This window comes from Petromyzon marinus, chromosome 46 (genome assembly GCF_048934315.1).
Source record: "Petromyzon marinus isolate PM22_M1 ecotype Great Lakes invasive population chromosome 46, UKy_Petmar_22M1.pri1.0, whole genome shotgun sequence".
Taxonomy (NCBI): Eukaryota; Metazoa; Chordata; class Hyperoartia; order Petromyzontiformes; family Petromyzontidae; genus Petromyzon; species Petromyzon marinus.
The window spans coordinates 13514776-13541384 of record NC_133712.1 but is presented as its reverse complement, the minus strand read 5'-3'; the positions used below and the strand labels follow the sequence as shown (position 1 = coordinate 13541384).

At 56.6% G+C, this 26609-nt stretch overlaps 2 protein-coding genes across 3 annotated transcripts; one reads left to right on the top strand and one right to left on the bottom strand.

Annotated features, from left to right (window-relative positions):
- The first annotated feature begins 1673 nt into the window (after nt 1–1673).
- Nucleotides 1674–7963, top strand: LOC142930998 (uncharacterized). 2 transcript variants are annotated; one of them, XM_076074219.1, is made up of 4 exons: nt 1674–1871; nt 2506–2606; nt 2925–4261; nt 7625–7963. In XM_076074219.1, exons 2-4 carry the CDS (start codon nt 2549–2551, stop codon nt 7961–7963), a joined length of 1734 nt encoding a protein of 577 aa, XP_075930334.1. In that variant the 5' UTR covers nt 1674–1871; nt 2506–2548. The 2 variants fall into 2 exon arrangements, with proteins under 2 accessions (XP_075930334.1, XP_075930333.1); XM_076074218.1 differs by having other exon boundaries at nt 2925–4273.
- On the bottom strand, nt 6018–26609 carry LOC116952322 (inosine-5'-monophosphate dehydrogenase 1b). The gene is made up of 15 exons (XM_032971569.2): nt 26070–26609; nt 23149–23247; nt 19735–19783; nt 19020–19121; nt 18771–18845; nt 18298–18504; nt 17515–17602; nt 16809–17008; nt 16226–16316; nt 15051–15146; nt 14630–14773; nt 14166–14310; nt 13550–13693; nt 11864–11947; nt 6018–11502 (listed from the first exon to the last, which is right to left on the bottom strand). Exons 1-15 carry the CDS (start codon nt 26390–26392, stop codon nt 11481–11483), a joined length of 1869 nt encoding a protein of 622 aa, XP_032827460.1. The 5' UTR covers nt 26393–26609; the 3' UTR covers nt 6018–11480.

The following is a 26609-nucleotide window of genomic DNA, read 5'->3' as shown; positions in this document are numbered from 1 at the left end:
TGATTGGTAAACATCAAAGACAGATTTATTTAGAGCTTAGTCTCAAACAGTGCGAGATCAGAGGATGCTGTTCGCCTTTTGGCGTTGTCCTCTGGTCTTGCACCGTTTGAAACGACGCACTAAAGAAAGTTGTCTCTGGTGTGGACCAATCAGTTTCAAAGCCAATGCATCATATACTATCAGAGCATGTTTTTTTGCGTGTGAATGCATGTTCGCCACAAGTACGTGTGACTAATTCAGTGACATCATTCCCTGCCAAAAAAAAGGTTTCCGTTCGGTGTTTAAACGTCTTAACGCCACCGTTTTACTGCCATTCTGATGCCGGCAAGGGAGGTATAGTGCCGAACGGGTCGACACCAGTGGAGTTGCAGCTCCCATAGAAGCGAATGGAATTCGTCCGCGAGGAGCGCCCTGCCGTGGAGATGGAGCGCGTGGAACGAGTTCGTGCGTGGGTGGTTGCTAGCGGGGTTGGATTGTTACGTCGCAGGATCGTGAGATGTCGGCAGCGGCTTGGGCAGGCATTGCTTCATCCAGCAGTGGATTGACCACGGTCGATGATGATGAAGTTAACACACCGCACAAAGTAATCATTTTTTTCAAAAGGCTGAGTTGAAATGGGGGGGGGGGGGCCCATAATAGGTTCAGATGTTATAGTCAACGACGTTGGCCGTGAGCGGGAATCGAACTCGGGTGGCGAAGGGTTCGTAGTGCAGTGCGCTAACCGCTACACTACCGCTCCCCACAGGAACTGCTGACACACGGACACGGACACATCCCTCAGAGACGCAAAAAAGACAAAGATCCCCTAGATAGCCTTAACAGACTGTAGGGGCAAGTGCTGTTAGCGAGCATTTATGGAGGCCGGAAAGGTACACGAGGGGGTGGGTGGCCAGCGCCACGCCCGACCGCCTTTGTCTCCCAAGTGGCGATGTTTACACACCGCACCAGGTACTCATATGAGGCTGAGTCGACCTAGGGGAGGCCCAGGACCGGTTCAGATAATCGTCACTGGCGTTGGCCGTGAGCGGGAATCGAACTTGGGTGGCGGCAGGTTCGTAGTGCAGTGCGCTAACCGCTACACTACCGCTCCCCACAGGAACTGCTGACACACACGGACACGTACACACCCCTCGGAGACGTACACACACCGACACCTACACGCATGATCCGATTACGAAGTGACACGGGACACACAAGATGTTCTGAACACATTAGGTCACCTGTGCCATCCAAACAAAGGCCAAGATCCCCCATGTAGCCTCGAACGGACCTTTGTGGGGCAAGGGCTGTGAGCGAGCGCCTATTAAGGCCGACACGACGGGGGTGGTCCGGGCAGCTCCGCGCGCCCGGCCGCCTTTGTCCCCCCCTCCTCCCCCCAGTGCCGATGTCCGAACACCGCCACCCCCCAACGCGGGGTTATCAGAGGACAGTCGCCGATCCGTTCCGCTCCCTTCCCACCCGCCGTGAATGCTGGAGGCAGACAGGGCGACAAGGGTGGAGTGGGGGGGGGGATGTGAGATAGCGGAGATGAAGGATCTGGCGGAGACGAGGGTGGGGCGATACGTGGGAGGCGGAGGAGGAGGGGGGAGATTTAACGGTTGGGTGGGCGGGTGTTGTGGAGGGGACGTCTCGGATGAGAGACGGAACGGAATTCTCTCTGTGCGCGTCTCGCGCTCCTCTTCCTAACGGCCCTAACGGACGAGAGGCCGCGTTCACCGTCGGGGGCAGCAGATGCTGTTTGTCAGCGAGCACCTATTAAGGGTCGACGTGGTACACACATGGTGTGTGTGCTCCCTCCCGCCACACCTCGGAACAAAATAGCCTTATTAGGCTATTGGGACAAGTGCTGTTAGCGAGCACCTATTGTTAAGGTTGGTGCCACACGCGTGTAACTGTATGTCGAATTTCTTTCGCGCCGTACCTAGCCAACCGTGTTAATCGGAGGTGTGTATATGTGTATACACGTCGTACATACGCACGAAATGCACGTACATAGACGTAAAAAACAAATATCCGCCGTATAACTTTTGACAGACTGCTGGGGAAAGTGCTGTACCACTAGGGAGACAAAGGCGGCCGGGCGTACTGCAGACCACCCACACCTTCGTGTGCCGTGCCGTCCTTCATAGGTCCTAGCTAACAGCACTTGCCCCAACAGTATCTGTTAAGGCCATACGGGGGGATCTTTGTCTTTGTGTGTGTGTTTTTTACGATTTTTGAACGACAAACGCGAAAACCGGCAATCGTTTACACATCGCTTCCCGGCTCATGAAGGTTTGGAAAGTTGTGGCCGGCGTAAGTCACCGTTTGCTCCTCGTGTGTCAGTTAGAAGGCAAAGGCGCATCCCCTGCAATTGCTCGCTCACGCCGCTGCTGGCGGAAGGGAGGTTCTCCTCCACTCGAGGGCAAACAAATCACATTGCTATGGTTATGCACCGTGTTGATTCTAGGCTTAGTCGACCAAGGTGTAGTCCGGAAACCAGCTTGCGTTGTTAAAAATCTACAGGCGGGGTGCGTGACGCCGACACGGGCTGATACAAAGTTGGAGCATGGAGGGAAGAAGTCATCCTGAGCCCCGACCATGGAAATGGCGACATCAGTTAAAAGGTGAGGCCTCAGGGTCCTTTCCGTGCCCGCATCCACCCACCCACCCATCTACTCACCCACTCCTATACCCACCCATCATCTCTATCAATGAATTGCCTCTAGATGTATCCATCCATCAATCACCCCACCCAACCACGAATCCACCCACGCATCCATCCATCTTCTCCCTCTCAATCCATCGCGTCGCCACCCACCCACCATCGACCTTAATGAACGCACAAACACAACGCTGATGAAATATTTAAATGCCAAATGCGACACTTGAATTCACCGATAATTATCGGAAAGGAACGAATTGAAGGAATTCTTGAATTTCAGAGAGTGGAGGAGGCCCTGCAAACGAGGGCGAGGGCCCCGCAAGTCGAGGCCCTGTGAGCCGGGGCCCAGCAAGTCGAGGCCCTGTGAGCCGGGGCCCCGCAGGCCGGGGCCTGGCATCAACGCGAAGCGACGACGAGTCCCTCGCGTGGCTCTGGGCCCAAGTGGAGCTTCTCCGAGCCCCGTGCCGGGCTCTCTCTCATCCCTTATCCCCTCGCCTGCCGGGGGGGCTCTCCACCCAGGGGGTCGACCCCCCGACTCACGGCAGCCACAGTAGTGGCATCGGCAAGAGCGTGGACCCCGAAGTGAAAGAGCCCCTGAGACACTGGGTCCCCTACGTCTACCTGGCCTGCGACTCGCCCGCGTGCGACAAGTGCAGGGCGAGAGTGCTGCTGGTGCAGCAGCAGAATGATCATCACCAGCAGCAGCAGAATCAGCAGCAGCATGATCAGCAGCAGGATCATCATCAGCAGCAGCGTCACCAGCAGCAGAATGATCATCACCAGCAGCAGCAGAATCAGCAGCATCATGATCAGCAGCAGGATCATCATCAGCAGCAGCATCACCAGCAAATAAAACATCAGCAGACTCAGCAGACGGTGCAACGGCCGCATCACCTGTGGCATCAGCAGCAGGTTGAACACCATCTGTATCAGCAGCAGAAACTGGAGGATATTTGTCAGCATCGGAATTATCATCAGCAGCTGGATCATCAGCATCATCACAATCATCAGCATCAGCAGCCGGATCATCACTCTCAACATAGCCGTCTTCAATATCACCATCAGCATTATGAGCATCAGTATCAACAGCAGCAGCAGCAGCAGCTAAACCTCCACAACCATCATCCTCAATATCATCATCAGCAGCAGCTAAACCACCACCACTATCATCTTCAACATCATCAGCTAAACCACCACCATCATCCTCAATATCAGCAGCAGCTAAACCACCACCACCATCATCATCCTCAACATCATCAGCAGCTAAACCACCACCATCATCCTCAATATCAGCAGCAGCTAAACCACCACCACCATCCTCAACATCAGCATCAGCTAAACCACCACTACCATCATCTTGAACATCATCATCAGCAGCAGCTAAACCACCACGACCATCATCAGCAGCAGTGTGCGGGGGTGGGTGATGTGGGTCAGGGGACCCCGTCTGCCCGCACCCCCTCGTCCCCGCGGGGTCTCGCAGGAGAGGATAAGCCAGGGACCGAGAGCGGGGGGGTCTCCCTCCGGGGTCCGCGAGGGGGTTCCACCCCGCCGAGGGGGTCTCTGGTGCCGGGCGGCGGTGGCGGCAGCGAGAGGAGTGAGCGCCGAGGGGACGAGGTGAGCGACGAGGTGAGCGACGAGGAGGGCACTCATTGAAAGGGGGACCCAGAGGATGGGGACTCCAGTAACCCCTGTCGCACACTGCCCGAGCTACTGTTGTACTGCACTTCTATGCGGCCTCCTCCAGACTTCATGAACCCGCACCGACCATTGTGGTGGAAGCACGGTCAAACAACCCCCACGGGTCAGGCAGGGTCAGGCAGGGTCAGGCTGAGCGACAATGTTTATGGGTAGGGATAGGGTTGGGTTCAGGGTTTGGGTAGAGTTAGGGGACACGGACGGGGATAGAAGTAGGGTAGAGTGAGCGGTAGGAGTGGTTATGATTAGGGGTGGATGTTGTGATAGGGTTAAGGGTGGAGGTAGTAACGGGTAGGGTTCGAGATTAGGGTGGAGGTAGTAACAGGGGTATAGTTAGGAATTAGGGTGGAGGTAGTAATAGGACTAAGGGTGGAGGGCGTAGTAGGGGTAGGATTATAGATCGGGCTTATAGGTCGTCATAGCCCTGGATAGGATTCGGGACAAGGGCTTTCCATCAGGTCTGGGTTAAAGGTAAGGTCGGGCGTTGTGGTCAGAAAAAACAGGTCGGCTCACTATTAGCGGCAGGGTGAAGGATCAGGGTAAAGGTTGCGGGTTAGGGCCGAGGCAAGGGCACGCAGTGCCGGATTATCCGAGTAGCACAAGCAGCTACATATGCTACGGGCCCCGCACTTTCAAGTAATGGCAGCACTCACAGTACTGCTGTTACTACTAGTGCTGCTGTTACTGTTAATGCTGCTGCTATTATTTATTCTACTGTAGCTGCTGCCGCCGCTGCTACTGCTATTCCTGCGGATGCTATAATTTCTGTTTTTGCTCCCGTTGCTGTTAATGCTGCTGCCGCGGTTATTGCCATGACCCAGCATCATTATCGTCAGCTTCTGAGCCGTAACGCATTTTAACCATTAGTCCACGCCTTTTCTTAGCAGCCCATGGGATTGTCCCTCTCCGTCTGTCTTTCTACCGAGTGTCTTCTGTTCTCTAATGCAGCCCATGGGATTGTCCTTCTCCGCCTGCCAGCGTCGATCCCAAAAGCTCTCCCCCAACCCTACCTTGCTGCAGGGCACGGAGCTCCGTTCGTTCAGACGTCCCACTCGCTCGCTTCGTCAAATGTCCGCGTCGATATCTGATCCACGTGCCACGCAACAGCCGTCCCGTTTTAAAATGCGATTCTTATCAGGTCCCCCCCGCGGTGCAGACGACTGCGGTCTCCACCAACTCTTATCCACAGATCTCTCGCTCTCTTTTCTCTGCCCTCTGTTATTCAAGCGCTATGTAAAAAAAAGGGCCATTGCCCGAAGCGTCGTCTATTATATTTTTTTCTACGAAGGCCTGGCACACGTGTGCGCTACAGATATCTTAGCAGATCGTCGCTTTAGAGCAGACACGGTCTCTGCTGCGAGCAGCAAACGGTGGCGCAACTGCCCGCAACCGGTTGCATACGTCGCCTGCACGCGATTTAGTTGCACGCAACCAGAGGTACGCAACTGAATAAAACCCCAGACGGGGGGCATGGCTAGAATTACATTCGGGACCAGGAAGAAGGTCGTGGTGGATTTTGTAACCTGCGCAAGGGGTAGGAGGCAAAGAGCGGCGGGCGAGGGTTGGTGGACCGCTCGCTGATGGGAGAGGGAGGGGGGGTAAGAAGGGATCTCGAGGTGGACCGCTCGCTGATGGGAGAGGGGGGGAGGGGTAAGAAGGGATCTCGAGGCTCACGTACGAACTTTTTATTTATTTGCGAGGTCGCCAGAGCGCGGCGCAAAGCAAACGAAAGCTGCCGGCCGTGAAGGTGGGGGGGAGGGCAGTGACTTTGGGAGTTTTACGAGCGGCACACACGCGCACGTACAAAAAAACAAAGATCCCCTCTCTCGTGTAGCCTTTAGCAGACTGTAAGGGGGGCACAAGTGCCGTTAGCGAGCACCTATAGGAGGCTGTGGCCAACCACAGTACCACGCCCGGCCACCTTTGTCTCTCCAGTGGCTGATGTTTTGCACACGGCACCAGGTACTCATTTAAGGCTGAGCAGACCTAGGGGAGGGCCCAGGACCAGTTCAAATAATCGCTGTCCACCGTTGCTGGCCGTGAGCGGGAATCGAACTCTTGGTGGCCGGTTGCGTTGCGCAGTGCGCCAATCGCTGCGCCACTGCTCCCCACACGCAGACACCCACGCTCACACGGACCCACGTGCGCTCACACGGACCCACGTGCGCTCACACGGACCCACGTGCGCTCACACGGACCCACGTGCGCTCACACGCACCCACGTGCGCTCTCACGGACCCACGTGCGCTCTCACGGACCCACGTGCGCTCTCACGGACCCACGTGCGTTCTCACGGACCCACGTGCGCCCACACGGACCCACGTGCGCTCACACGCAAGCAAACAGACCCACACAGCTCCACACAGGAACCATCGGCTGACATTGCATCACTAAACCAAACAAAACACTTTCACAAGATTTAAACAAAATAAAACACGAATCAGAATCGTTCAGAAAAAAAACCGCCATACAGACCACACGGCGGTGCGCAATACTTTGGACCGGTGCCTCGCTTCCTCAGCTAGTCAATTCTGAGGCACCGGCCATAACGCCAGCAAGTGGTCTCCGCTTTAACCGGGACGGCTCGTAACATACATCGCCTGCAACTTAAAAAAAAATCTCATGCAACCGCTTTGTCCACATCTGGGCGAGCAGTTGCGCAACGAGGACATTAGGTAGGGCACGGACTCGGGTATGGTGTCGACCGAGCGATCGTTGCGAGCAGCAACCGTTTGCAGAGACGCCCACGTGCAAGGGATTCCTCAAGTTGCATGCGACCAAAGGCGCGCGCGCAAGCGAATCGCAGAAGTTTGGAGCGGGCTTTAAACAGACAAAAAAAATACAAGTGAACCACCACGTTCATCGATGCGCGGACCGGGCCCAACACGTTTCCGAAGGGATTAGAAAAAAAATCAGCGGGCCCCCCTCCCTGTGCCCATCACTGCCAACCGTGTATGGTGCAAGCCGACCCCGAGAGGGAATTGAATCGTGCGAGAGAAACAAAAAAAACGGAGTGGCAACGTCGCCCCCTGCCGGCAGACGACAGCCATTCGCAGGCCGGTGCTGCTTCATGCCCTGTGTCGCGTAGGGGCGGCTGACACTGGGGGTCCCCCATCCCCTCTAGATTAAGAATGTCGCTGGACAATGGATCGGTTGAGATGCCACGCAAAGCGCTCTGAGATGCCGACGCGTTCGAGCGAGTGCCCGCCACGTGCATTCAAACCCTAACCCCCCTCCCCCCGTTATCCGATTGTGATCTCAATCTCATCCGATTCTCCACAGAACCGGAGTGGCCGCAGCAGCGGCGGCGGCACGAGCAGAGCAGAGCCATCCGAACCGCGGCGCTCCCGCTCCGCCGACTCCGTCCACCCAATCCTGGGTTGGAAACGGAGTCCGGGTGGCGGCGACAGGGGCGACGTTGGATCCACGGGAGTTTGCCGGATCGAAAAAACCACATCGGCCACGGGGCTTCACGGCTGCCGGGCCACGGCACTGGGGGGTTCAGGATCGCCAGGAGACACCACCTCGACCCCCACCATAGAATTAATAATCCTAGGGTTAGACGCCTCCACATTATTCACCCCTCCCCGGCAACCCACCCCACCTACCACGGTAGTTTAACCCCTCGGCCTAATTCTGCCTTTACGGAAATCATTTTCCCACGGGCCATCGCGGCGCTCAAGCAGAGTTTGTACCCCCGCAGGTCAAAGTAATATATTTTGACCCCCGCCTGCCCTCCCCAGGGGAGGTCATCTGTCCACACGGAGGGCGTCGTATCGCCGGGGTAGTGTTTTGACCCTGGGGTCCAAAGTCCATGGGGTCTGGGTTCGGGGGGCCAGAGTTTACGTCAGAGGTAGGCCTAGGGATGGTTTTTGTGTGTGGGGGGGGGGGCGAGGGGCTAGCGGTTTGAGTATTGGCAGCTTGGGCTACAGGCGGATGGGCGACGGCGGGGGTTTGCGGGGCTGTGCGTTAAAGCGGACAGCTTTAGGGTTAGACTAGAGGGGAGGGGGGGGGGGTGTTGGCTACAATGGGGGGGGGGGGGGGGATCAGCGACAGACGGGGCACGGCCCAGGGAATTCACGGCCGAAAGCGGAGCTGCATGGGGGGGGGGGGCGGAGGTCCGACTGCTGGCGCGGTTCCGCACAAGGCCCTCACAAAAAGTTACGCGCGTGTTCACGCGGATGCCTAACACACTGAAACGGCGGTCAGCTTATCATCGTCGTCACGAGACCAACAGCCAGACATTGTCGAGGCCATTGTTTCATCGTCGCCTACAGTCCAACGGAAAAACACAACCATCGCCATCGCAATCACCACCTTGTGCTTGACTTTAGCCAGGACAGTCTGGAACGCTGCGTCCGGGAATTATTTTGGCCCTGCCACAAGCCATCCCCCTCCTTGTGGTTTGTCCTAAACCCATTGGTTGGTCGGATTATTAATGAGAGGCATACCTTGTCCTCTCGTGGTAGTGCCCGAATCCACATTACATGCCAGCACGGCAGCGTTCCGGAAATGCCGAGCGAAATATCAAGCCCTGATCATCACCACCACCACCGACAGCCCAACAATGAAACATCTTCACCAGCATTATCATTAGCATCTACAGCTCAACAACAGCGGGACACGACCAAAATCACCACAATTCCATCACCACCATCGTTACCAACACTGCCATCATCGTCGTCACCTCCATCATCACCTCCATCATCACCCCCCAGCACTCACGCCGGTGGTGCCGGGCCTTGGCGACGACCAACGGACAAGGCCGCTGGCGGCGCCAAGCGCAAAATCGACGCAGCCAACACCTCGTCACCGTGGCACCTCATCACCGTGACGTCCCATCACACGTGGCAGTTTAGAAAGTGGATTAAACGCCGCGTGTATGATGGGGGGGGGGGGGGGTACTGAGCATTACCACCGCCCGCCCCTAACCCCCCCTCCCCCCGGCCGGTGTTTTATTTCTCTGGACACTCCGGTTTCCTCCCGCGCGTACAAACACTCGTCCCAATGTAGGTCCACAGAACTTGGGCAACTGTTGGCGTGGAGTTGGTTCTTGCAGCCTTGCGTCGCGCGCCTCTGGTTTGCCGCGCGGTACAAATTCGACGTCGTCGTGGCGAAGCAGAGCGCGAGAGCGGCTAGGATTCCACTGCGACACAAATTGGCTGTTGGCGAGGCTTCGGCAAAAAATAACGGGCGGAGGAAGAGGGAGAATCCACACTTCGTGTGGATGCCCTCCCACGGCACCGGTCGCCGTACACGCAGGGGCGAGCCGGCAGTAACGACGCAACACCAGCACGCGGTCTCCCACTTGTTTGTTTATAAAAAAAAAAAACTACAAAGTTACGAAGAGAGCTTCATTTCTCACCGGGTGTTTTTCGTGGGTTGCTGCCATCGACCGGCGCAGGCGGCAACGCGACAAGCGGCAGCCGCCGCGGCCGGGAGCGAGAGCTATGGACGCACGTGGTGTGCCGCCGGGTGCGTGAAAAAAGTGGCTCCGGCTCGTTGGCGACGGCTTGACGAAGCCGCCATCGCCACGGTCGGAGCGAGAGTTCATGTTGGATGCGGTGTGCCTGGCGTGCGTGTCTTCGGGTCGCCGTTGGCGACGTGGCTCGGCGACAGCCATCGCCACGGTCGGAGCGAAAGGTACGGGTGGACGTGGTGTGCCGAAATTTATTTAAGGTCCGGATCACAAGATAATGACGTTGAGGCGCCGTCGAATGCCACCGCCGACGAGATATGCGCCGCTGGCCAAGTTGGATTTGTCCGATTTTGAATAATTAAAACAGCTGTGATGCGAGCTGTTCTCGGGTAGCTGCAGGGCGGTCTGTACGTGCACGCAGTAAGCGTGCCTGTGCACTGGACTTTCACAAAATAAATGCTCAAAGTGACCTCCTGCTCGAAGGAGCATCGAGGCATCGGTGGCTCAACTGTTAACAGCTCTGCAGAGCCTGCGGTGGAAATTCCACATTCCTCTGGCGGCGGTCTGTGGGGGTGGGTGCGAGTCTATCCACAGGACAAACCGCTGTTGACTTTGCACACAAAGCGGTGCTGGTTGGAATCGGCTTCGGAGGGAGGGACCGATGATGGGCTGGTGTTGACCTCCGTGCCCAAGCAGGATTTAAAATCGCGGCCTCGCAATCGCCGCAAGCCCAAAAACCGCACGTGGGGCCCGCGGATTCGAGGCCTAAAAAAATTACAAAACACCGCCGGGGTCCCACGGAACTTTGCCGTGCGCCGGCGACGTTCACCGTTGGCACGTTTACGCGACGACACCGCCGCCGCCGCCACCACCACCGGCAGTGTTTTGCCGGCTTCGAGCAAGGAGGGCAGAAGAGCAAGTAGGTTTATAATAACAGACCGAGCGTTGAGCGCTAACCTCATCGCACACATGGGGGCATCCCCTTGGGTTGTTTGGCGCAGCCCTGCGTTAACCGCTGGCTCGCACTGCTGCTGGCAGAAGGGCCTCCACTGTGGAGGGCCCCCCATACGGTACGGTGTGTATTAGGCCAACTCCTCCACATCTCACCGAGCTCATGAAGCAAAAACACTGGAAAAAAAAAGTAAATTGGCCAAACGTCTCGAGCAAGAACCTCTTCATAAGAGGGTCTTGGTACTCGCCGATGCTTGCCTGGGTGGTCAAGTACCGTGGTTACATCGCTCGTTATTGCCGAAGGTCGATTCCCGGCCACGGCTACAGTCAGTGGCGATCGATACCGGCACCGGAGCTGCACGTGACGACGACACAGAGGAGGGATGGCAACGCTTGGCGACCGCTCCCCTCTGGGCTTCTCTGTCATGGCCGCTCCGCCAGTCCCTCGGCGGTTCCGCCAAGCGGCAGGCACTTACACGGGGGGTGGGGGGGCAGCACAGCAAGCGGGACGGGGGGGGGGCAGTCAGGAACCCCCTCCGTTCGGACGCGGTATTTCTCAACCTCTTCGTTGCGTTTTTACCACGTTACCTTTTTTTTTAAAGTTGCATTTATTTATTTTCTTCTTGTGCGTCAAGACGACCCATGCCAAGGTCAGAGGCCGGGGAGGGGGTGGGGGCAGGGAGAGGGGGGGGGGGACGGCAGTAGGAACCGGGCGACCACGGTGTCACCTCCTGCTGCTGCTGCTGATGCTTCTGCTCCCCATCCGACTCAGTAGAGGCGCTTCTCATAGCTGCAACAGAAGCAGAAGCAGCAGGAGAAGCAGCGTGAGTGGCGTGCTTGCCGTGCCCGGAACACGCAGCTGCACTGGCCGTGCGGGCCAACGCAGCCGCCGCCGCACCCACCAACGACAAGTGCCAGGCTAGGTGCACTTTGAGGCCACGTGACGCTGTGCGCGCATTCACCAGCGTGGTCAAGTACAGTAAAAAACCACCCCCACCCTCATTGACTGAGGGTGGAGCGAGGGTTGGAGTGACGCGGTGGAGCGAGGGAGGGTACAGCAAGTGTGGGATGGCGAGGGTGGAGAGGGTTAGGATGGAGAGGGTTAGGGTGGAGTCGCGGGGGTGGAGCGGCAGGCGTGGAGCAACACTCACGAGTAGAGTCCGTGTACTCCCCCCTCCACCTGTGCCGACATGGTCCTCTTCTCAAACTTGAGCTCCCCAGAGTACATCATGGAGCTGTGGGACACCACAACCACCGGCACAACATCATCCGCCAACCAGCGGCACACACACACACACACACAGGACACCACAACCACCGTCACACACACACGGACACCACAACCACCGTCACACACACACGGACACCACAACCACCGTCACACACACACACGGACACCACAACCGTCATACACGGACACCACAACCACCGTCACACACACAGACGGACACCACAACCACCATCACACACACACGGGACACCACAACCAGTCACACACACACACACGGACACCACAACCACCGTCACACACACACGGGATACCACAACCGTCACAAATTCAGCGACACAGAACACAAGGGCCCAAAGCAGTAACAACAGTAGCAACCACCAGGGTTAGTTGGGCCATCACTACCTGGGCCTTCTTATCTTGTCACAAGATTATAAAGCACCTTGACCAAGGCCCTTTACAGCAATTATAACATTGTACAAAGGATGATAATTCCTTGAAGTGAAGAATTGGGTTAATGTAAGTGGTATCGTCCTTTTGATGACAGTAGTGGGCAGACGTGGTGTGCCGGGTGTGAAAAATATATAATGGTTTCGGCTCGCTGCCAATGGCTTGACGAATTCGCCACCACCACGGCCGGAGCGAGAGTCACAGTGGATGTGGCGCTGTCTTTTCTGGGTCGCCGGTGGCGAAGTGGCTCGGTGGGCCGCAGCCGCCACGACCGGAGCGAGAGGTACGGTGGACGTGGTGTGCCGAAATAAACTTAAGCTCCGATCCACAAGACAAGGACGTGGAGGCGCCGTCGCCGCCGAAATCTGCACCGCTGGCTAAGTCGGAATTGTTAGATGTTGATTGAATAAAACGGCTGTGAGGCGCAAGCTTGTCTCGTGGGGGTCGGCGAGGGGCAGGAGTCACGATGGCCTACAACAAAGACGAAGGTGGTCCCCCCCCCGCCATGTGGCCTACACAGGCTGTTGTTGGGGCAAGTGTCGCTAAGCGTGCATCGATGAAGGCCGTCACGACAGAAGAGGGGGGGGGGTGGGGATAGCCAGAACCACGCCCGGCCACCCCGTTGTCTCCCCAGTGCTGATGTTTACACACAACACCCCAGGTGCTCATCGACGGCCGAGTCGACCTTTCGGAGGGCCCAGGACCGGTTCAGATATTCGTCACCGATGTTGTTGGTGGCCGCGAATGGGAATCGAACTCAGGTCACCGGGTTCACAGCACAGCGCGCTAACCGTTGCACCACCGCTCCTCATAGTAGGAAGCACAAAGACAAATATCCCTTGTGTAGCCTTAACAGACTGTAGGGGCAAGTGCTGTTAGCGAGCACCAACGGTACCACGAGGGGGTGGGTGGCCAGCACCACGCCCGACTGCCTTCGTCTCCCCAGTGGCAATGATTTTACACATTGCACCAGGTACTAATTTGAGGCCGAATCGACCTAGGGGAAGCCCAGGACCAGTTCAGATAATCGTCATTGGTGTTGGCCACGAGCGGGAATACAACTCGGGTGTCCGGGTCCGTAGCGCAGCGCACTAACCGCTACACTCCCGCTCCACACAGAGACACACACGGAGACATCATGGCGGCGACAGTCACTGACCGCAGCATGGAGAGGGACTTTGATCCGATGTCCTGGCAGCCGTGCTGCACGCCGGCGAGGAGATACGGCACAAACTTCTGGATGGAGCCCTTGTCCTGCACCAAGCCGGACACGCCCTGTGCCACCTTGATGTTGTCGTTCTCACTGCAAGACACGGCCTCATCATCATCATCATCACAGTACTTGGGCCTGTCCCGTGAACTCCCGCCATGACTTTTACACAGCTACCTTGACATTGTCAGTCATCGCCAAAGACACCGCGCACACGACCTTCACAATTACAACCACGGCGACCACAACCAACCAACATCGTGTGATCATTATCGCAATCATCCACTTCATCACCTTCGTCACCTCCCCGCCCGCCCCTCGCTCTGCTCTCTTTGCAGGGCAGCCGTCGCGGTCATCGCCGTGCTCGACGATTTCCACCTTAGCTCACGATCACCGTCAGTTCTCACAAAACCGCGTCGGACAGACGAACGTCGCTTCCCTGCCTGCCACTCCGCTGTCAGCCTCAACCCCTCCCCCTCCTCGCGCCATCGCCCTTCTAGCGTCACGGATCGGTCACATGAAGTGGCGATCCAGCCACTGCCGGATGAAGGCCGCTGCCGCCCACCTGAAGTAGCGGCTCTGGCTGCCCTTGTTCTTCTCCATGGCGTCCAGCGAGCCCATGCCACGGTACTTCTTGAGCCGCACCCCGTCCGAGAAGAAGTACTCGCCCGGGGCCTCCGTGGTGGCGGCCAGCAGGGAGCCCATCATCACTGGGGGGGTGGGAGGCAGGTGGGAGGGAGGGAAGAGGGAGAATAGGAGGGGGGGGGAATAGGGGGGGGAATAGGGAGACAGCGAAGAGAGGGCAGAGAAGAGTGGGGAAGAGGGGTGGAGGCGGAAACCAGGAGGAAAAGAACGAGGAGAGATAATAGTGGAGAAGAGGTGGGGGAGGAAGGACGGAGTAGGATGAGCAGAGACGAAGTTGAGGAGGATGGAGGTAATCTATAGAGGTCTGGAATGATGACAATGTCGACGAGACGGCGGTGCGGATGATGTCGTGACGGTGGCGAGGCGGCGGGGGGGACTTCTCACCGGTGGAGGCCCCCAGCGCGAGCGCCTTGATGATGTGCCCCACCGTCTGGATGCCGCCGTCGGCGATGACAGGCACGCCAAAGCGGCGCGCGTACTCCGCCACCTTGTACACGGCCGTGCCCTGGGGGCGCCCCACCGCCATCACTGCACGCACGTACGGGCACGCACGCACACGTGAAGAGGCACAGACACGTACATCACTGCGCAGAGGCACGCGCAGCCCAACCGCGTCATACACACGCACACATCCCCCTTAGCCTGCCCATCCTCCTGTCCATGGCCCTTTAATCATCGCGCACTCTGGCGAGTCCGCGCCCTTCACCCTCCCCCGCACCCCCACGCCCCCCCCCCCCCCGTCGCCCTCCCCCTCGCCCCTCGCCCAACCACCTCACCCTCCCTCGTGCCCTACCGCACCACTCACCCTCTTGCGTGATGCAGATGGAGCCGCTGCCCATGCCCACGCGCAGAGCGTCCACGCCGGCATCAATGAGGTTCTTCGCCTGCGCCGCCGTCACCACTGGAGGAAGAGAGGAGGGGGGTGGGCAGCAAAGACGGGGGGGCACCACGGTGGCAGTCAGGACCGTTGCGGCAAGTTCCGGTGCGCTTCGGCGTGCCGCGTCTCGTCGTACTGGTGTGGTGTAGGCGTGCCGTGTGTGTCGTACTGGTGTGGTGTAGGCGTGCCGTACTGGTGTGGTGTAGGCGTGCCGCGTGTGGCGTACTTGTGTGGTGTAGGCGTGCCGTACTGGTGTGGTGTAGGCGTGCCGTGTGTGTCGTACTGATTTGGTGTTGGCGTGCCGTGTGTGCCGTACTGGTGTGGTGTTGGCGTGCCGTGTGTGTCGTACTGGTGTGGTGTTGGCGTGCCGTGTGTGTCGTACTGGTGTGGTGTAGGCGTGCCGTGTGTGTCGTACTGGTGTGGTGTAGGCGTGCCGCGTGTGTCGTACTGGTGTGGTGTAGGCGTGCCGTGTGTGTCGTACTGGTGTGGTGTAGGCGTGCCGTGTGTGCCGTACTGGTGTGGTGTAGGCGTGCCGTGTGTGTCGTACTGATTTGGTGTTGTTGGCGTGCCGCATTTTTTCTGTGGCAGCGTTTGCAGAGACGAGCGCCACTGATCGAGAGCGCCTGTCCGGATTTCGTCTGCCTCGTGGTTTGCTGTAGCACCTCCTCTCACCGGCCACGGCACAAGCCAGCCAAGCACCGGATGGTGGAGCGGGTGCAGTTTTACGGACGATGATTGCTGCTGTGTGCGTGATCCATATTGAGTAAGCTGCAGGTATGACGTTCCAAATTTGGCACACTCCCCCCGCCCCCCCACAAAGGTGTCGCGTGTCGTCCGAACGTGCGCGTGTCTAGATGTGGAGAGCGGCGGTGCAACGGTTGGTGGTCGAGCGGTCAATGCGCAGCGCTACGAACCCGGTGACCAGACATGGTGTTGGCCACCCACCCACCCCGTGTGCCGTGCCGGCCTTCATAGGTGCAAGCTAACAGCTCTTGCTCTAAGAGTCTGTTCAGGCTATACGGGGGAATCTTTGCCTAGAGGATGCCACCGGCGGGGGTGCATCTCTCCAAAGTCTGCGCAGGTGGCATTGTGGAGGTGCCCACCGTTGCCGCCCACCACCTGCAGGTCCGGAAACTTCTGCTTGATGTACCGGATCATCTGGATCTGGAAGATGGAGTTGCCTTGGGAGGAGTCCTGCCAACGTCACGCAGCCGAGGGAAATCTAGTTTCAACAAAAAAAACCTAAACCATCTTCCAGGCCATTGCACGAGTGCGTGTGTGAGCAGGCGAGGAGGCCCGACACGCAAGCAGGCAAGTGTTCACGCATTTGTCTGAGAGTGCAGGCGAGCGAGTGAGCGAGTGAGCGAGCGAGCAGGCAGGCGAATGGGTGAAAGTGAGCTGGTGTTCACAGCCAGCTTGTTTGGGGAAGCGGGTGAGTGACCGAATGGCCATGCAGGTGAGCGAGCGGGTTAATTGAGCGAATGAGCGAGCGGGCGAGTAGACAACTTTGTCGATGACTGAGCGACCGAGAAGGTGAGCATGCAGGTGAATGACTGAGCGAGCGTGTGAGTAAGCAAGCGGATGGGGGAGCGGGCGAGCGGATGGGTGACCGGGCGAGCGGGCAGATGGGCGAGCGACTGAGCGAGCGAGTGGGCGGGCAGAAGGATGAGCGAGCGAGGCACGTGCCAGCACGACGAGGTCGACCCCGGCCTGGGCGAGCAGGTCGATGCGGTACTTGTCGTCCTCGCGGGTGCCGATGGCGGCGCCGCAAAGCAGCTGCTTGCGCTCGTCCTTGGAGGCGAGCGGGTATTCGCGGCTCTTCCTGAGGTCGGTGCGCGCGATGATGGACACCAGCTCGTCCTTCTCGTTCACGATGGGCAGCTTGCCTACACACGGTCACAAGTCATACATACACACACGCACACTTATACACGCAGACATGCGTACACACCCCCAACCCCCCCCCCCCCCCCCCCGGACCTCCTCCACCTCCCCCCTCCTCATCGCATTTTTTTCCTGTGGCAGAGTTTGCAGAGACGAGCGCCACTGATCGAGAGCGCCCGTCCGGATTTCGTCTGCCTCGTGGTTTGCTGTGGCACCTCCTCTCACCGGCCCACGGCACAAAGCGAGCCGAGTGCCGGATGGTGGAGCGGGTGCAGTTTCACCGACAACTCCGACCCCAAACCAGACTCCAGCCCCAACCCAGATAATAACTTCTCCTGGCCACCTCTTCAATCTCTTCCTCTAATGATGGTTAAGACAATGTTGGCATGACGATAACGATGCTGTCATGACGATGGCTAAGATTATGCTGTCATGACGATGCCGATAACGATGTTGTCATGACGATAGCTACGATCTGCCGGTGGTGGTGGTTTGCTGCTCCGCACACCTTTCTTGCTCCTCTGCAGGAGCTCGTTGGCTTCCGTGAGCGTCACCCCAGACGGTGCCACCACCAGGTCCTCCCGCTTGGTCATCACCTGCGGAGGCACGCCGTCACTCGCTCACCGCACCACCGGCCCCGCCACTCGCTCAACGCACCACACTCGCGGCACTGTTACATGCTCATTACACCTCAACGGTTCCATACTGTAGCGTAGTGCGGTGTGGTGCGGCGCTATGTCCGAGAGCTCCATGCTGTCGTGTGGTGCGATGCAGTGCTACGTCTGAGAGCTCCATGCTGTCGTGTGGTGCGATGCAGTCCTACGTCCGAGAGCTCTGTGCTGTCGTGTGGTGCGGTGCAGTGCTACGTCCGAGAGCTCCATGCTATCGTGTGGTGCGGTGCTACGTCCGAGAGCTCCATGCTGTAGTGCGGCGCTACCTCCCAGAGCTCCATGATGTAGTGTGGTGCGATGCAGTGCTACGTCCGAGAGCTCCATGCTGTCGTGTGGTGCGGTGCTACGTCCGAGAGCTCCATGCTGTAGTGTGGTGCGGTGCTACGTCCGAGAGCTCCATGCTGTAGTGTGGTGCTACGTCCGAGAGCTCCATGCTGTAGTGTGGTGCGGTGCAGTGCTACGTCCGAGAGCTTCATGCTCTCGGACGCTACAGTATGCAACCGTTGAGGTGTGATGAGCGTGCTGTAGTGCGGCGCTACCTCCCAGAGCTCCATGCTGTAGTGCGGTGCAGTGCTACATCCAAGAGTTCCATGCTGTAGTGCAGTGCGGTGCTGCACTACCTCCGAGAGCTCCATGCTGTAGTCCTTCTCGGTGAGGAAGTCGATGTCGCGCGAGGTGATGATACCCACGAGGCGGCCGCCCATTCGCCCCGTTTCGGTGATGGGGATCCCCGAGAAGCCGTGGCGCGCCTTGGCCTCGAACACGTCGCCCACCGAGTGGGCTGGGCTCAGCACCACGGGGTCCGTGATGAAGCCCTGCTTGTACTTCTGCACGGCGGCGCCCGCGGAGGAAGGGCGGTGGGGACATGAGTGCAGAGGTGGGTGGGCATGTGAGTAGGACAATGGGCGGGCGGATGAGCAGGGGGGTAGGTGGGTGAGCGAGTGGGTGGGCAGGTGGGTGGATGAGTCGGTCAGTGGGTGGGCGGTTGGGCAGACAGGTGGGCGGGTGGGTTGGCTGGGCATAATCTGGCGAGTGTGTGGATGAGCAGGTGAGTAGGTCAGTAAATGGGTGGGTGCATGGGTGGGGATCGAACCTTCACTTTCCGGACTTCGTTGGCTTGGAACTCAGGAGTGCAGTTGTGGTGGATCACACCCACACCTCCCATGAGCTGTGGGGGCGGTACGATCACAACCACAAATATAACCACAACCAGAACAACACACACACCACAACTACAAACATAACTACGAGCCCACGGTTCGCCCTGAGAATAAGCCAATGAGGACAAGCGCTTGGTTACTAGCACGTGGTTAGGAGGCCGTGTGCCGGTCGCGGCCCTCACCGCCATGGCGATGGCCATGCTGGACTCGGTGACCGTGTCCATGGGGGAGGAGACGAGCGGGGTCTTGAGGGTGATCTGTTTGGTGAGCGCCGATGCCAGGTCCTGTGATGCACACACAAACCGCCATGAACACACACACACGCAAACGCGTGCATACGAGTACACGCACGTGTCGAGTACAGACACAGAGGAACGTCCACGTACAAAGATCCCCTCTACGGACTTAACAGACTGTAGGGGCAAGTGCTGTTAGCGAGCACCTATGAAGGCCGGCACGGCACACGAGGGGGTGGGTGGCCAGCACCACACCCGGCCACCTTTGTCTCCCTAGTGCCGATATTTACACACCGCACCAGGTACTCATTTGAGGCCGAGTCGACCTAGGGGGAAGGTCCATGACCCGTTCGGATAATGGTCACTGCTATTGGCTGTGAATTGAACACATGTAGACATACAAGAGAGTTAACAAAAACCTAAATACGTTGGTCGATAACATCATGTGGCCTTGGGAAACGTGTCCTGCAATGGCCCTTCATGTGCGATGAACAAGGGCCATTTCCCAAAATGTTACCTCTTAACGGATGTTTTTTTTTTTGCTTTTAATGCCACAGAGTAATTGACATGTGTGTTCATGTAGTCGTGAAACGGCTCGTGGTGGAAATGCCCCCACATGTGCCCCTCCTCCGCTCGACGCGCAGACGCTGCTGAGACTCACCACTTCATCCGCACTGAAGTCGATGAAGCCGGGAAGGATGAGGAAGTCACTGAAAATACACACAAAGACAAAGATTCCCTGTAAAGCCTTTTACATACTGTTAGGGCAAGTGCTGTTTGCGAGCACCTTTGAAGGCTGGAAGGGTACATGAGGGGGTCCATGGCCAGCACCACACCCGACCGCCTTAGTCTCCCCAGTAGCGTTGTTTTTTTACACATTGCATTAGGTACTCGTTTGACGCTTAGTCGACCTAGGAGAGATCCAGCACCAGTTCAGATAATCGTCAGCGGTGTTGGCCTTGAGCAGGAATCGAACTCAGGTCGCCCGGTTCGTAGCACAGCACACTAACTGCCACGCTACCGCTTCCCACGCGTACACACACGTGCATACATGCACACACACGTGCATACATGCACACACGTGCATACGCGCGCACACACACACGTACACACACACACAACAACCGCCATTCGCCACTAAGTGGCGGTGACGTCACCACGACGCTTGTGCCAGGCCACACACACACGTACATACACACGCGTACACACACACGCGTACACACACACGCGCGTACACACACACGCGCGAGCCGATCGGTTACACGAGCGCCATGAGACTTGGATGCTAAATATACACATTACGCACGCGCACGAAGCAGCGCGATCCCCACCCCCAACCCCGTATAGCCTCCATAGACTGTTGGGGAAAGTTCTGATAGCGAGCACCTATTAAGGCTATAGGGAGCGCTGGCCAGTGCGAGTGGTGACGGGGACACTGGGGTTGACAACGCAGAGGGCATCGGTTAGAACTCCCGGCGTGAGTTGTCGCAATGAGGAAAGTTTATTATATTCCCCCCCCCCCCCGACCTCTTGTTTACCCAGCGGTGTAAATGGGTTCACCGCAGTTAAGTTGGCTGGCATATCCCGAGTGGTGGGGTAAAGTGTGGGCCCTTCCATATGCTGAGTGTTCCCCTAGAGTTGAGGCCACTGTCAACAGCAGCATGGCCATGACATTTCCGGGCTGCATTTTTACCACCTTTTAAAATTAAGTGTGACCAGAACGTAATTTGTAATTGAGCCAACACTGCTGCGGGGTGTTCCTAATTAGCGGTTCTATTCTACCCTTGAGCACGATGGCAATATGGCTCAGGAGCTAAACGGCAACGTCGAGGTTTGCTGGGCATGATGAAGAGGGCTTCAACAGAGAGACAGAGTTCGTGGCTATTTTATTTTTCTCCTTTGTTGAAGGAGCGCAGACTACAGTAGTTTACTATATGGTTCATAGTCTGAGTTGCATGGCGGCAAGATGTTAACTACCTCGCCCAGTATACAAGTCATGGATTCGATCACGACCCTGATGTCTGTATATATGGCGTTGCATGTTCTCCCCGTGGTCGCGTCGATTTTTCTCCACATTAAGAAACATACATTTAAAGTATTTGGCTGCTATATATATCCACATTGAAAAGCCACTTCATTGAACTATCATTTGTGGCCAGGTCGCTTCTGAAAGAGCTATATATCGTTCAGTGGGCCTTAACTGGTAAAATAAAGAGTTGAGTTTCATTTAGTATGGCCACAATCGCACTACTCTAGCTTGTCTTTAACTTTCCATTCATGACGGAGATGTGCGCATCTATTTGCTGATGTGGGTGGGAGATAGTCGCCTTCTCGCGGTGGTCCCATGTGTTTTCATGCTACCTTCAACACAACTATGACACCATCATTGGGGCGAAATGGACATCGTGAATTTAAATGGTCTACTAACCGTGACGCGGTGCAAAGTTCACGCGGCCTTTATGAATGAACAAACGCGACAGCCGCGAGGCGGCGGGAGGGAATAAAATTCGGAGAAAAAAATCTGCCAAGTCTTTATTTGACTTTCCGCTGAATCATAAAGTTATTTTCCGTTAACATCCGCGAGTACGTGGATAATCACCGTGGTCGATCACGAGCTATAAGCGGCAGTCTGGGACGATGGCCGTGAAATCTTCAGCGTGCGCCCTCACCCGAATGGCTCACAGGGCTATGCTAAAAAAATGAAAAACTATGAAAATGAGGGCCCAACACCGTGACGGCTCGGGACAGAAAGGGGACGGGGCTTTTGATTTTTGGCTTTTGGCCGACACGCAAGAACATTTGGGCTGTGGGACAGGCACCTCCTTTGTCCTGTTCCTTTGGGGTCCGTGAAATGCAGACTTCCACGGTGTCATCCATTCAAAGGTTCCAGGTCAATCATCACAGGACGCAAATAACCAGCTCGCAACCGCTCGCTGTGACTTTCTCAGACTCGAGCAGCGCTTCAAATTCAATTGGATGCCGTCCCGGTTCGTTAATAAAAAATAAGTCAGGAGTTGTTTTTCATGCCATCAACGCCATGTCGGTTGATCGCGGGGCATGTTTGACCATGCTAGTCAGCACAGGTTAGTTAAGGGAAGTAGTTAGGACCAGTGCAGATATAATAAAAAATGAAATCCTTTATATCAAACTGCCTGCTGGATGAATGCCCTCCCCATGTCATGTTGGGTCAAAGGGGGAACAGAACCGGTTCACAGATCACTCTCCACCGATGTTAGTCGTGGACGGGAATCGTCACTTATCTGATTATAATCACATCAACCATGTTTTCGATCGACTGTATAACTGCGACCGCATAACATCTCTACGAAGAGTGGTGGCATGGCGATAGGGAGCGGTTAGAGTGGTGAATGTCTCTCGTCGGGGCAGTTTAAAAGAAAATCCACCGTTCGGAATATCCATGCTCCCCGCCTCCCCCCATCGTCTTCACCAAGACGCACAGACCGACGTGGTGAAAGCTCTAATCAACCACCAGGAGTGGATTGTGCGCGTCTTTGTCTGTGGCACAGGACGACGGCACCGGCACGCGTGGCATTTGAACTGGCGAGGCCAGAGGGGGGGGATCTTTTGTTTGCCCAAAGCCGGAAAAAAACGCTCCATCAATCTAATAACCGCGTCGATGATCCGCGCCTGCTCACGTGAGCTCGCAAGACACGGGGAGAAATGTTGTGGAGGCGTCTGATGCGCGGTTGCATCACTGCAGCTCGACTTTTCCAAAGTCAGCAGAGCGTCACCCGCCCTGTTTAAAATGCATTACAGTACTAGACGGACTTGAGTGGTTAGCGAATTCCACGTTCCTAGCCAGCGGCGGCTCCATGCTTCGCATTTCCATCACAATCATCATCATCAGCCGCCAAATTAGGATCGTTGCATTTGCTCAGTCTGTGCTGTGATCATACTAGTCATGGGGACATCTGTGAAAAAGAGCTTCATAACTAAAAACAAAATAAGATTCTGATACGTCCACTAATACGACCGTGACTTTAATCGCTCGTGCGGGTACTCGGGTATACGAGTGATGATGAGAGCGAGTGAGAGCGCGTGGGGCGCCACTTACTTGTACGTGAGTCCATCCGCACCGGCGAACAGCTGCTGCGCGGTCATGCCGTCGTCTGGAACGTATCCGGTGCCTCCGCTGATGAGAAAGTCGGCCATCCTACAACAGGCGGGAGAGGAAGGCGAGCGAGTCGAGTCGGCGCGATTTGGGGCGCGGGCGGGCGGGCCACGGGCTAGCCCCGAGCTAAACAGCAGGCTCGGGACTTAACGAAAGCCGCAGCGTGGCTGGAAAAGCGCGGCGCGCCAAACACGTGCTCGCTTGTGGTTATAACCGGCGGCGCAAAATCACGCGCGCGCCGGGGGGGGGAGGGCATATGCGCGGCGACCACGTGGAAGGGGGCCTTGGGGGCGGCCATCTTAGGTAGGGGTATCGCCGTAGTCGTTCATATAAAAAGCATCTCCCTCCCCCCCCGTCGCCGCCCCTTCCACCGCCTCCCCATGACTCTCAATGAGCTCCCTGCACCCTGACCCCCACCCCGAGCAACATGGCCGCCGCGAACGCTTCACCGACACGCGACTCGTGCGGCGTGGGGCAGACGTCAATCAAATGAATCGCCGAATGTCCAACTGAGAAGTCTTGCGCCAAGACGCGTTAGTGCACGCATCGACAGACATCGTCAAGCTGTTTAGAGATAATCAATAGGACCGGGACGACAACAACAACACACGTGTGAAGTGAATCGATGACAGAATCGACGAGCTTAGCTCAAGCGGTGGCTGTTAAGAAGTTACAGTCGATGCCAGGGGTTGTCCATTTCTGCGTTACGATTCTACCGATCGCGATTCGATTGTTCCTGGAGATCATTGTGAGAGTTTGAGACTCTCTTAATCTGGCTAGAACCAGGGGTCCCCGCAACCTACGGGCTCCGGGCGCATCCGGCTCTTTAAGGCCCGTCTCGTATTCACATGCTGTCTACATTACTCCAGAACAATTCAGACCTTATTGGTCACCCCGTGCCCTTATAAATCTCAACGTTCATCCTACAAAGCCCCATCACAAGGGAGACACGCAAATATATGTTTTGCCCACATTGAAACAGCTATACGCCGTATACACCTGAAAACGCAATTTCCCTGTACACCGAATGGGGTTGACAGGCATGCTCTTGAAATATTTGTTTTTTTTACAGAATTCGGAAAATGGATCTTATTGTTAGTTTGGTTGTCAACCTCTGAGCTAGTGTTATGACAGTACAGTATTCGGGTTTAATGTCAATCACTGGGGCTCACGGTGCCAAACTACAGCACAAAGGGTTCCTAAGTGTTCAGTGTTAAGCCCCAAGGCATAGCAGGCGAACAGAGATCGTAAACATAGATTGTACTTTTGACTTAACACTTTCGTTCCTGCAGGAATTCATATTTTTGTTTTTTTCGGTAAAGTCACGTTGATAGAAAATAAAAAAAATATTTAATCTTAACTACCATTGTATCCACTAGACATAGTTATAACCTTTATACTGGCTCAGCGGGACAAAACCCACCTCTAACCCCCAAACCTAACACTCGCCCCAATTACCAATCCCTAAACCTAACCCTCTAACGGTATCTCTAAACATAACCCTAATACTAGTTCTAAACCTAACCTCTAAACCTAGTCCTAGCCCAAACCATACAACTGTAACAACCTAACGAGCACGAATTCGAAGCCTCACCCGACATCCATTTACATAACAAGTCATCCTAATATTCACTCATCTTGAACCTTAATCATAAGCTTACAACCAATCCCAGCAACCCTGGCACTGCTGAAACCGGCAAACGAGGTCGGTTATGGCCAATTCGCAAAATGTTGCTCAAAGAGCTGGCACCATAACACCTGGGAGCGACGGAGCTCGTGAAAGCGACGGCTAAGGTCAATGGGCTGTCGCCTGGCTTGAAATAAGGCACGTGAACGAATGAATCAGCGAGTGAATGGTGAACGCGTGTTGGCGAGACGGTTTGTATGCTGAACTTCTTTCGCACCGAACGTAGCCACCACCCGTGCGGGGACAGGGCAACGAACTAAGCCCAACACGCAAGGGGTCACACGAATAGAGAGATCTCTTTCGTGTAACAACAATTGTTAGACAGTTCCCCCTTTTTAGGGGTCCACAGGTGGTCTTATCCCTACCGAGAGCCACGTGGACAGACGACTGCGGTAAAGGCGCAGGCCTGCAAGTGCCTGCTCACGCCACTGCTGGCAGAAGATCCTCCCCCCCACTGAAGAGAGCTCTAAAGACCCCCTCTCAAGGAACAAACCGGCCGGGAAAAAAAAAACACGATATGGCATTAATTCGGGTAGTGATTCAAACTAAACTACTGCACAGGGGGTTATCTGCTGGGCCACGGGTTATTGCACAATCACCCCCCCACCACCACCCGTCGCCCCTTGGCAAGAGACCCACGCCTAACACGTGTTGGTAGACATCCCCTATTAACCCCCCCAAACCCCCATTGTTTGTGGACTCCCGGATCCTGGCCGCCACCCCCGCAAGGTCACGCGGACTCAGCTGCAAAGGGGATTAGTCGTGGGGGGGGGGGGGGGGTAACATCAAGACCCCCTACAGCCGCAGGGTTCCCATAAATCAAAGAGGGTTGCATACGCAGATCCATTACGCCGAAATAAACGGGGGTCCATTGTCTGACATACGAACCCCAAGACCCGCAAGGGGTCCGGCTAGAAAGGGGGGGGTTGTTAACTTTCCACCGCACCTCCGATAATCACGGCTGGCTACGTACGGTGCGAAAGAAGTTAAACATAGATACAACAGGGGTAACAGCTAGAAGGGTGGTTGAGGAGGGGTAGACATCCAGACCCCTCGACCCACAGGGGTCCAGCTATAAAGGAGGAGGAGGGGGGGGGGCTTCAACTACACGGGCGATGGCTGAGCGAGACACCCCCAGACCCTCTCGGACTCCCCCCCAAACATCTCTCCCGCTCACCTCTCCGGCTCAGACATGGCCCTGTTGCGGTAGGGGTGGTGGCCCACTGACCGCCGCCTCGCGCCGTTCACGTAGGCCGCGCCGCCGCCACCACCACCACCACCCTCGGGGTACTCCGCCATGGTGGACAGCGCAGGAGGAGACGACGCCGATGTTGTTGTTGCTGCTGTTGATGATGGAGGTTGAGGCGGCACAGGAGCGGCGGGGCTGAGGCCGGGGCGAGCGGACCTCGGGGCCTCCTGCGCAAGCTGGCACGACGGAGCGCCGTCGTCCGCCTCCTCCACGTCCCCAAGGCCATTGCACAGGCCTCGAACGGTGGCCATGAGCTGGGTCTGCAGCTGCTGCTGCTGCTTCTGCCGAGACGAGCCGGGGGTGTCAATCGGTGGGAGAAGAGGAGAGAAGAGGAGAAAGCGAAATGGTTCGGCAGCAGCGAGGGTGGTGGAGAGAGAGGAGTGGTAGGGGGGGTCAACTACGCTCGTCTTTTTTTCACGGCCACATGTTTACCATGGGAGCTGGGATCAAATAAAATGAGTCTCCCCC

What these genes read in the sequence shown, in the direction of transcription:
- LOC142930998 (XM_076074218.1), top strand. Translation starts at nt 2,549, where the DNA reads ATGGAGGGAAGAAGTCATCCTGAGCCCCGACCATGGAAATGGCGACAT. An exon ending in ATGGCGACATCAGTTAAAAG is followed by an intron (nt 2,607 to 2,924) that starts GTGAGGCCTCAG and finishes CTTGAATTTCAG; the next exon opens with AGAGTGGAGGAGGCCCTGCA. An exon ending in GGGACGAGGTGAGCGACGAG is followed by an intron (nt 4,274 to 7,624) that starts GTGAGCGACGAG and finishes GATTCTCCACAG; the next exon opens with AACCGGAGTGGCCGCAGCAG.
- LOC116952322 (XM_032971569.2), bottom strand. Translation starts at nt 26,392, where the DNA reads ATGGCCACCGTTCGAGGCCTGTGCAATGGCCTTGGGGACGTGGAGGAG. An exon ending in CGCGCTGGGGGCCTCCACCG is followed by an intron (nt 14,311 to 14,629) that starts GTGAGAAGTCCC and finishes CCACCCCCCCAG; the next exon opens with TGATGATGGGCTCCCTGCTG. An exon ending in GGAGTACACGGACTCTACTC is followed by an intron (nt 11,503 to 11,863) that starts GTGAGTGTTGCT and finishes CTTCTGTTGCAG; the next exon opens with CTATGAGAAGCGCCTCTACT.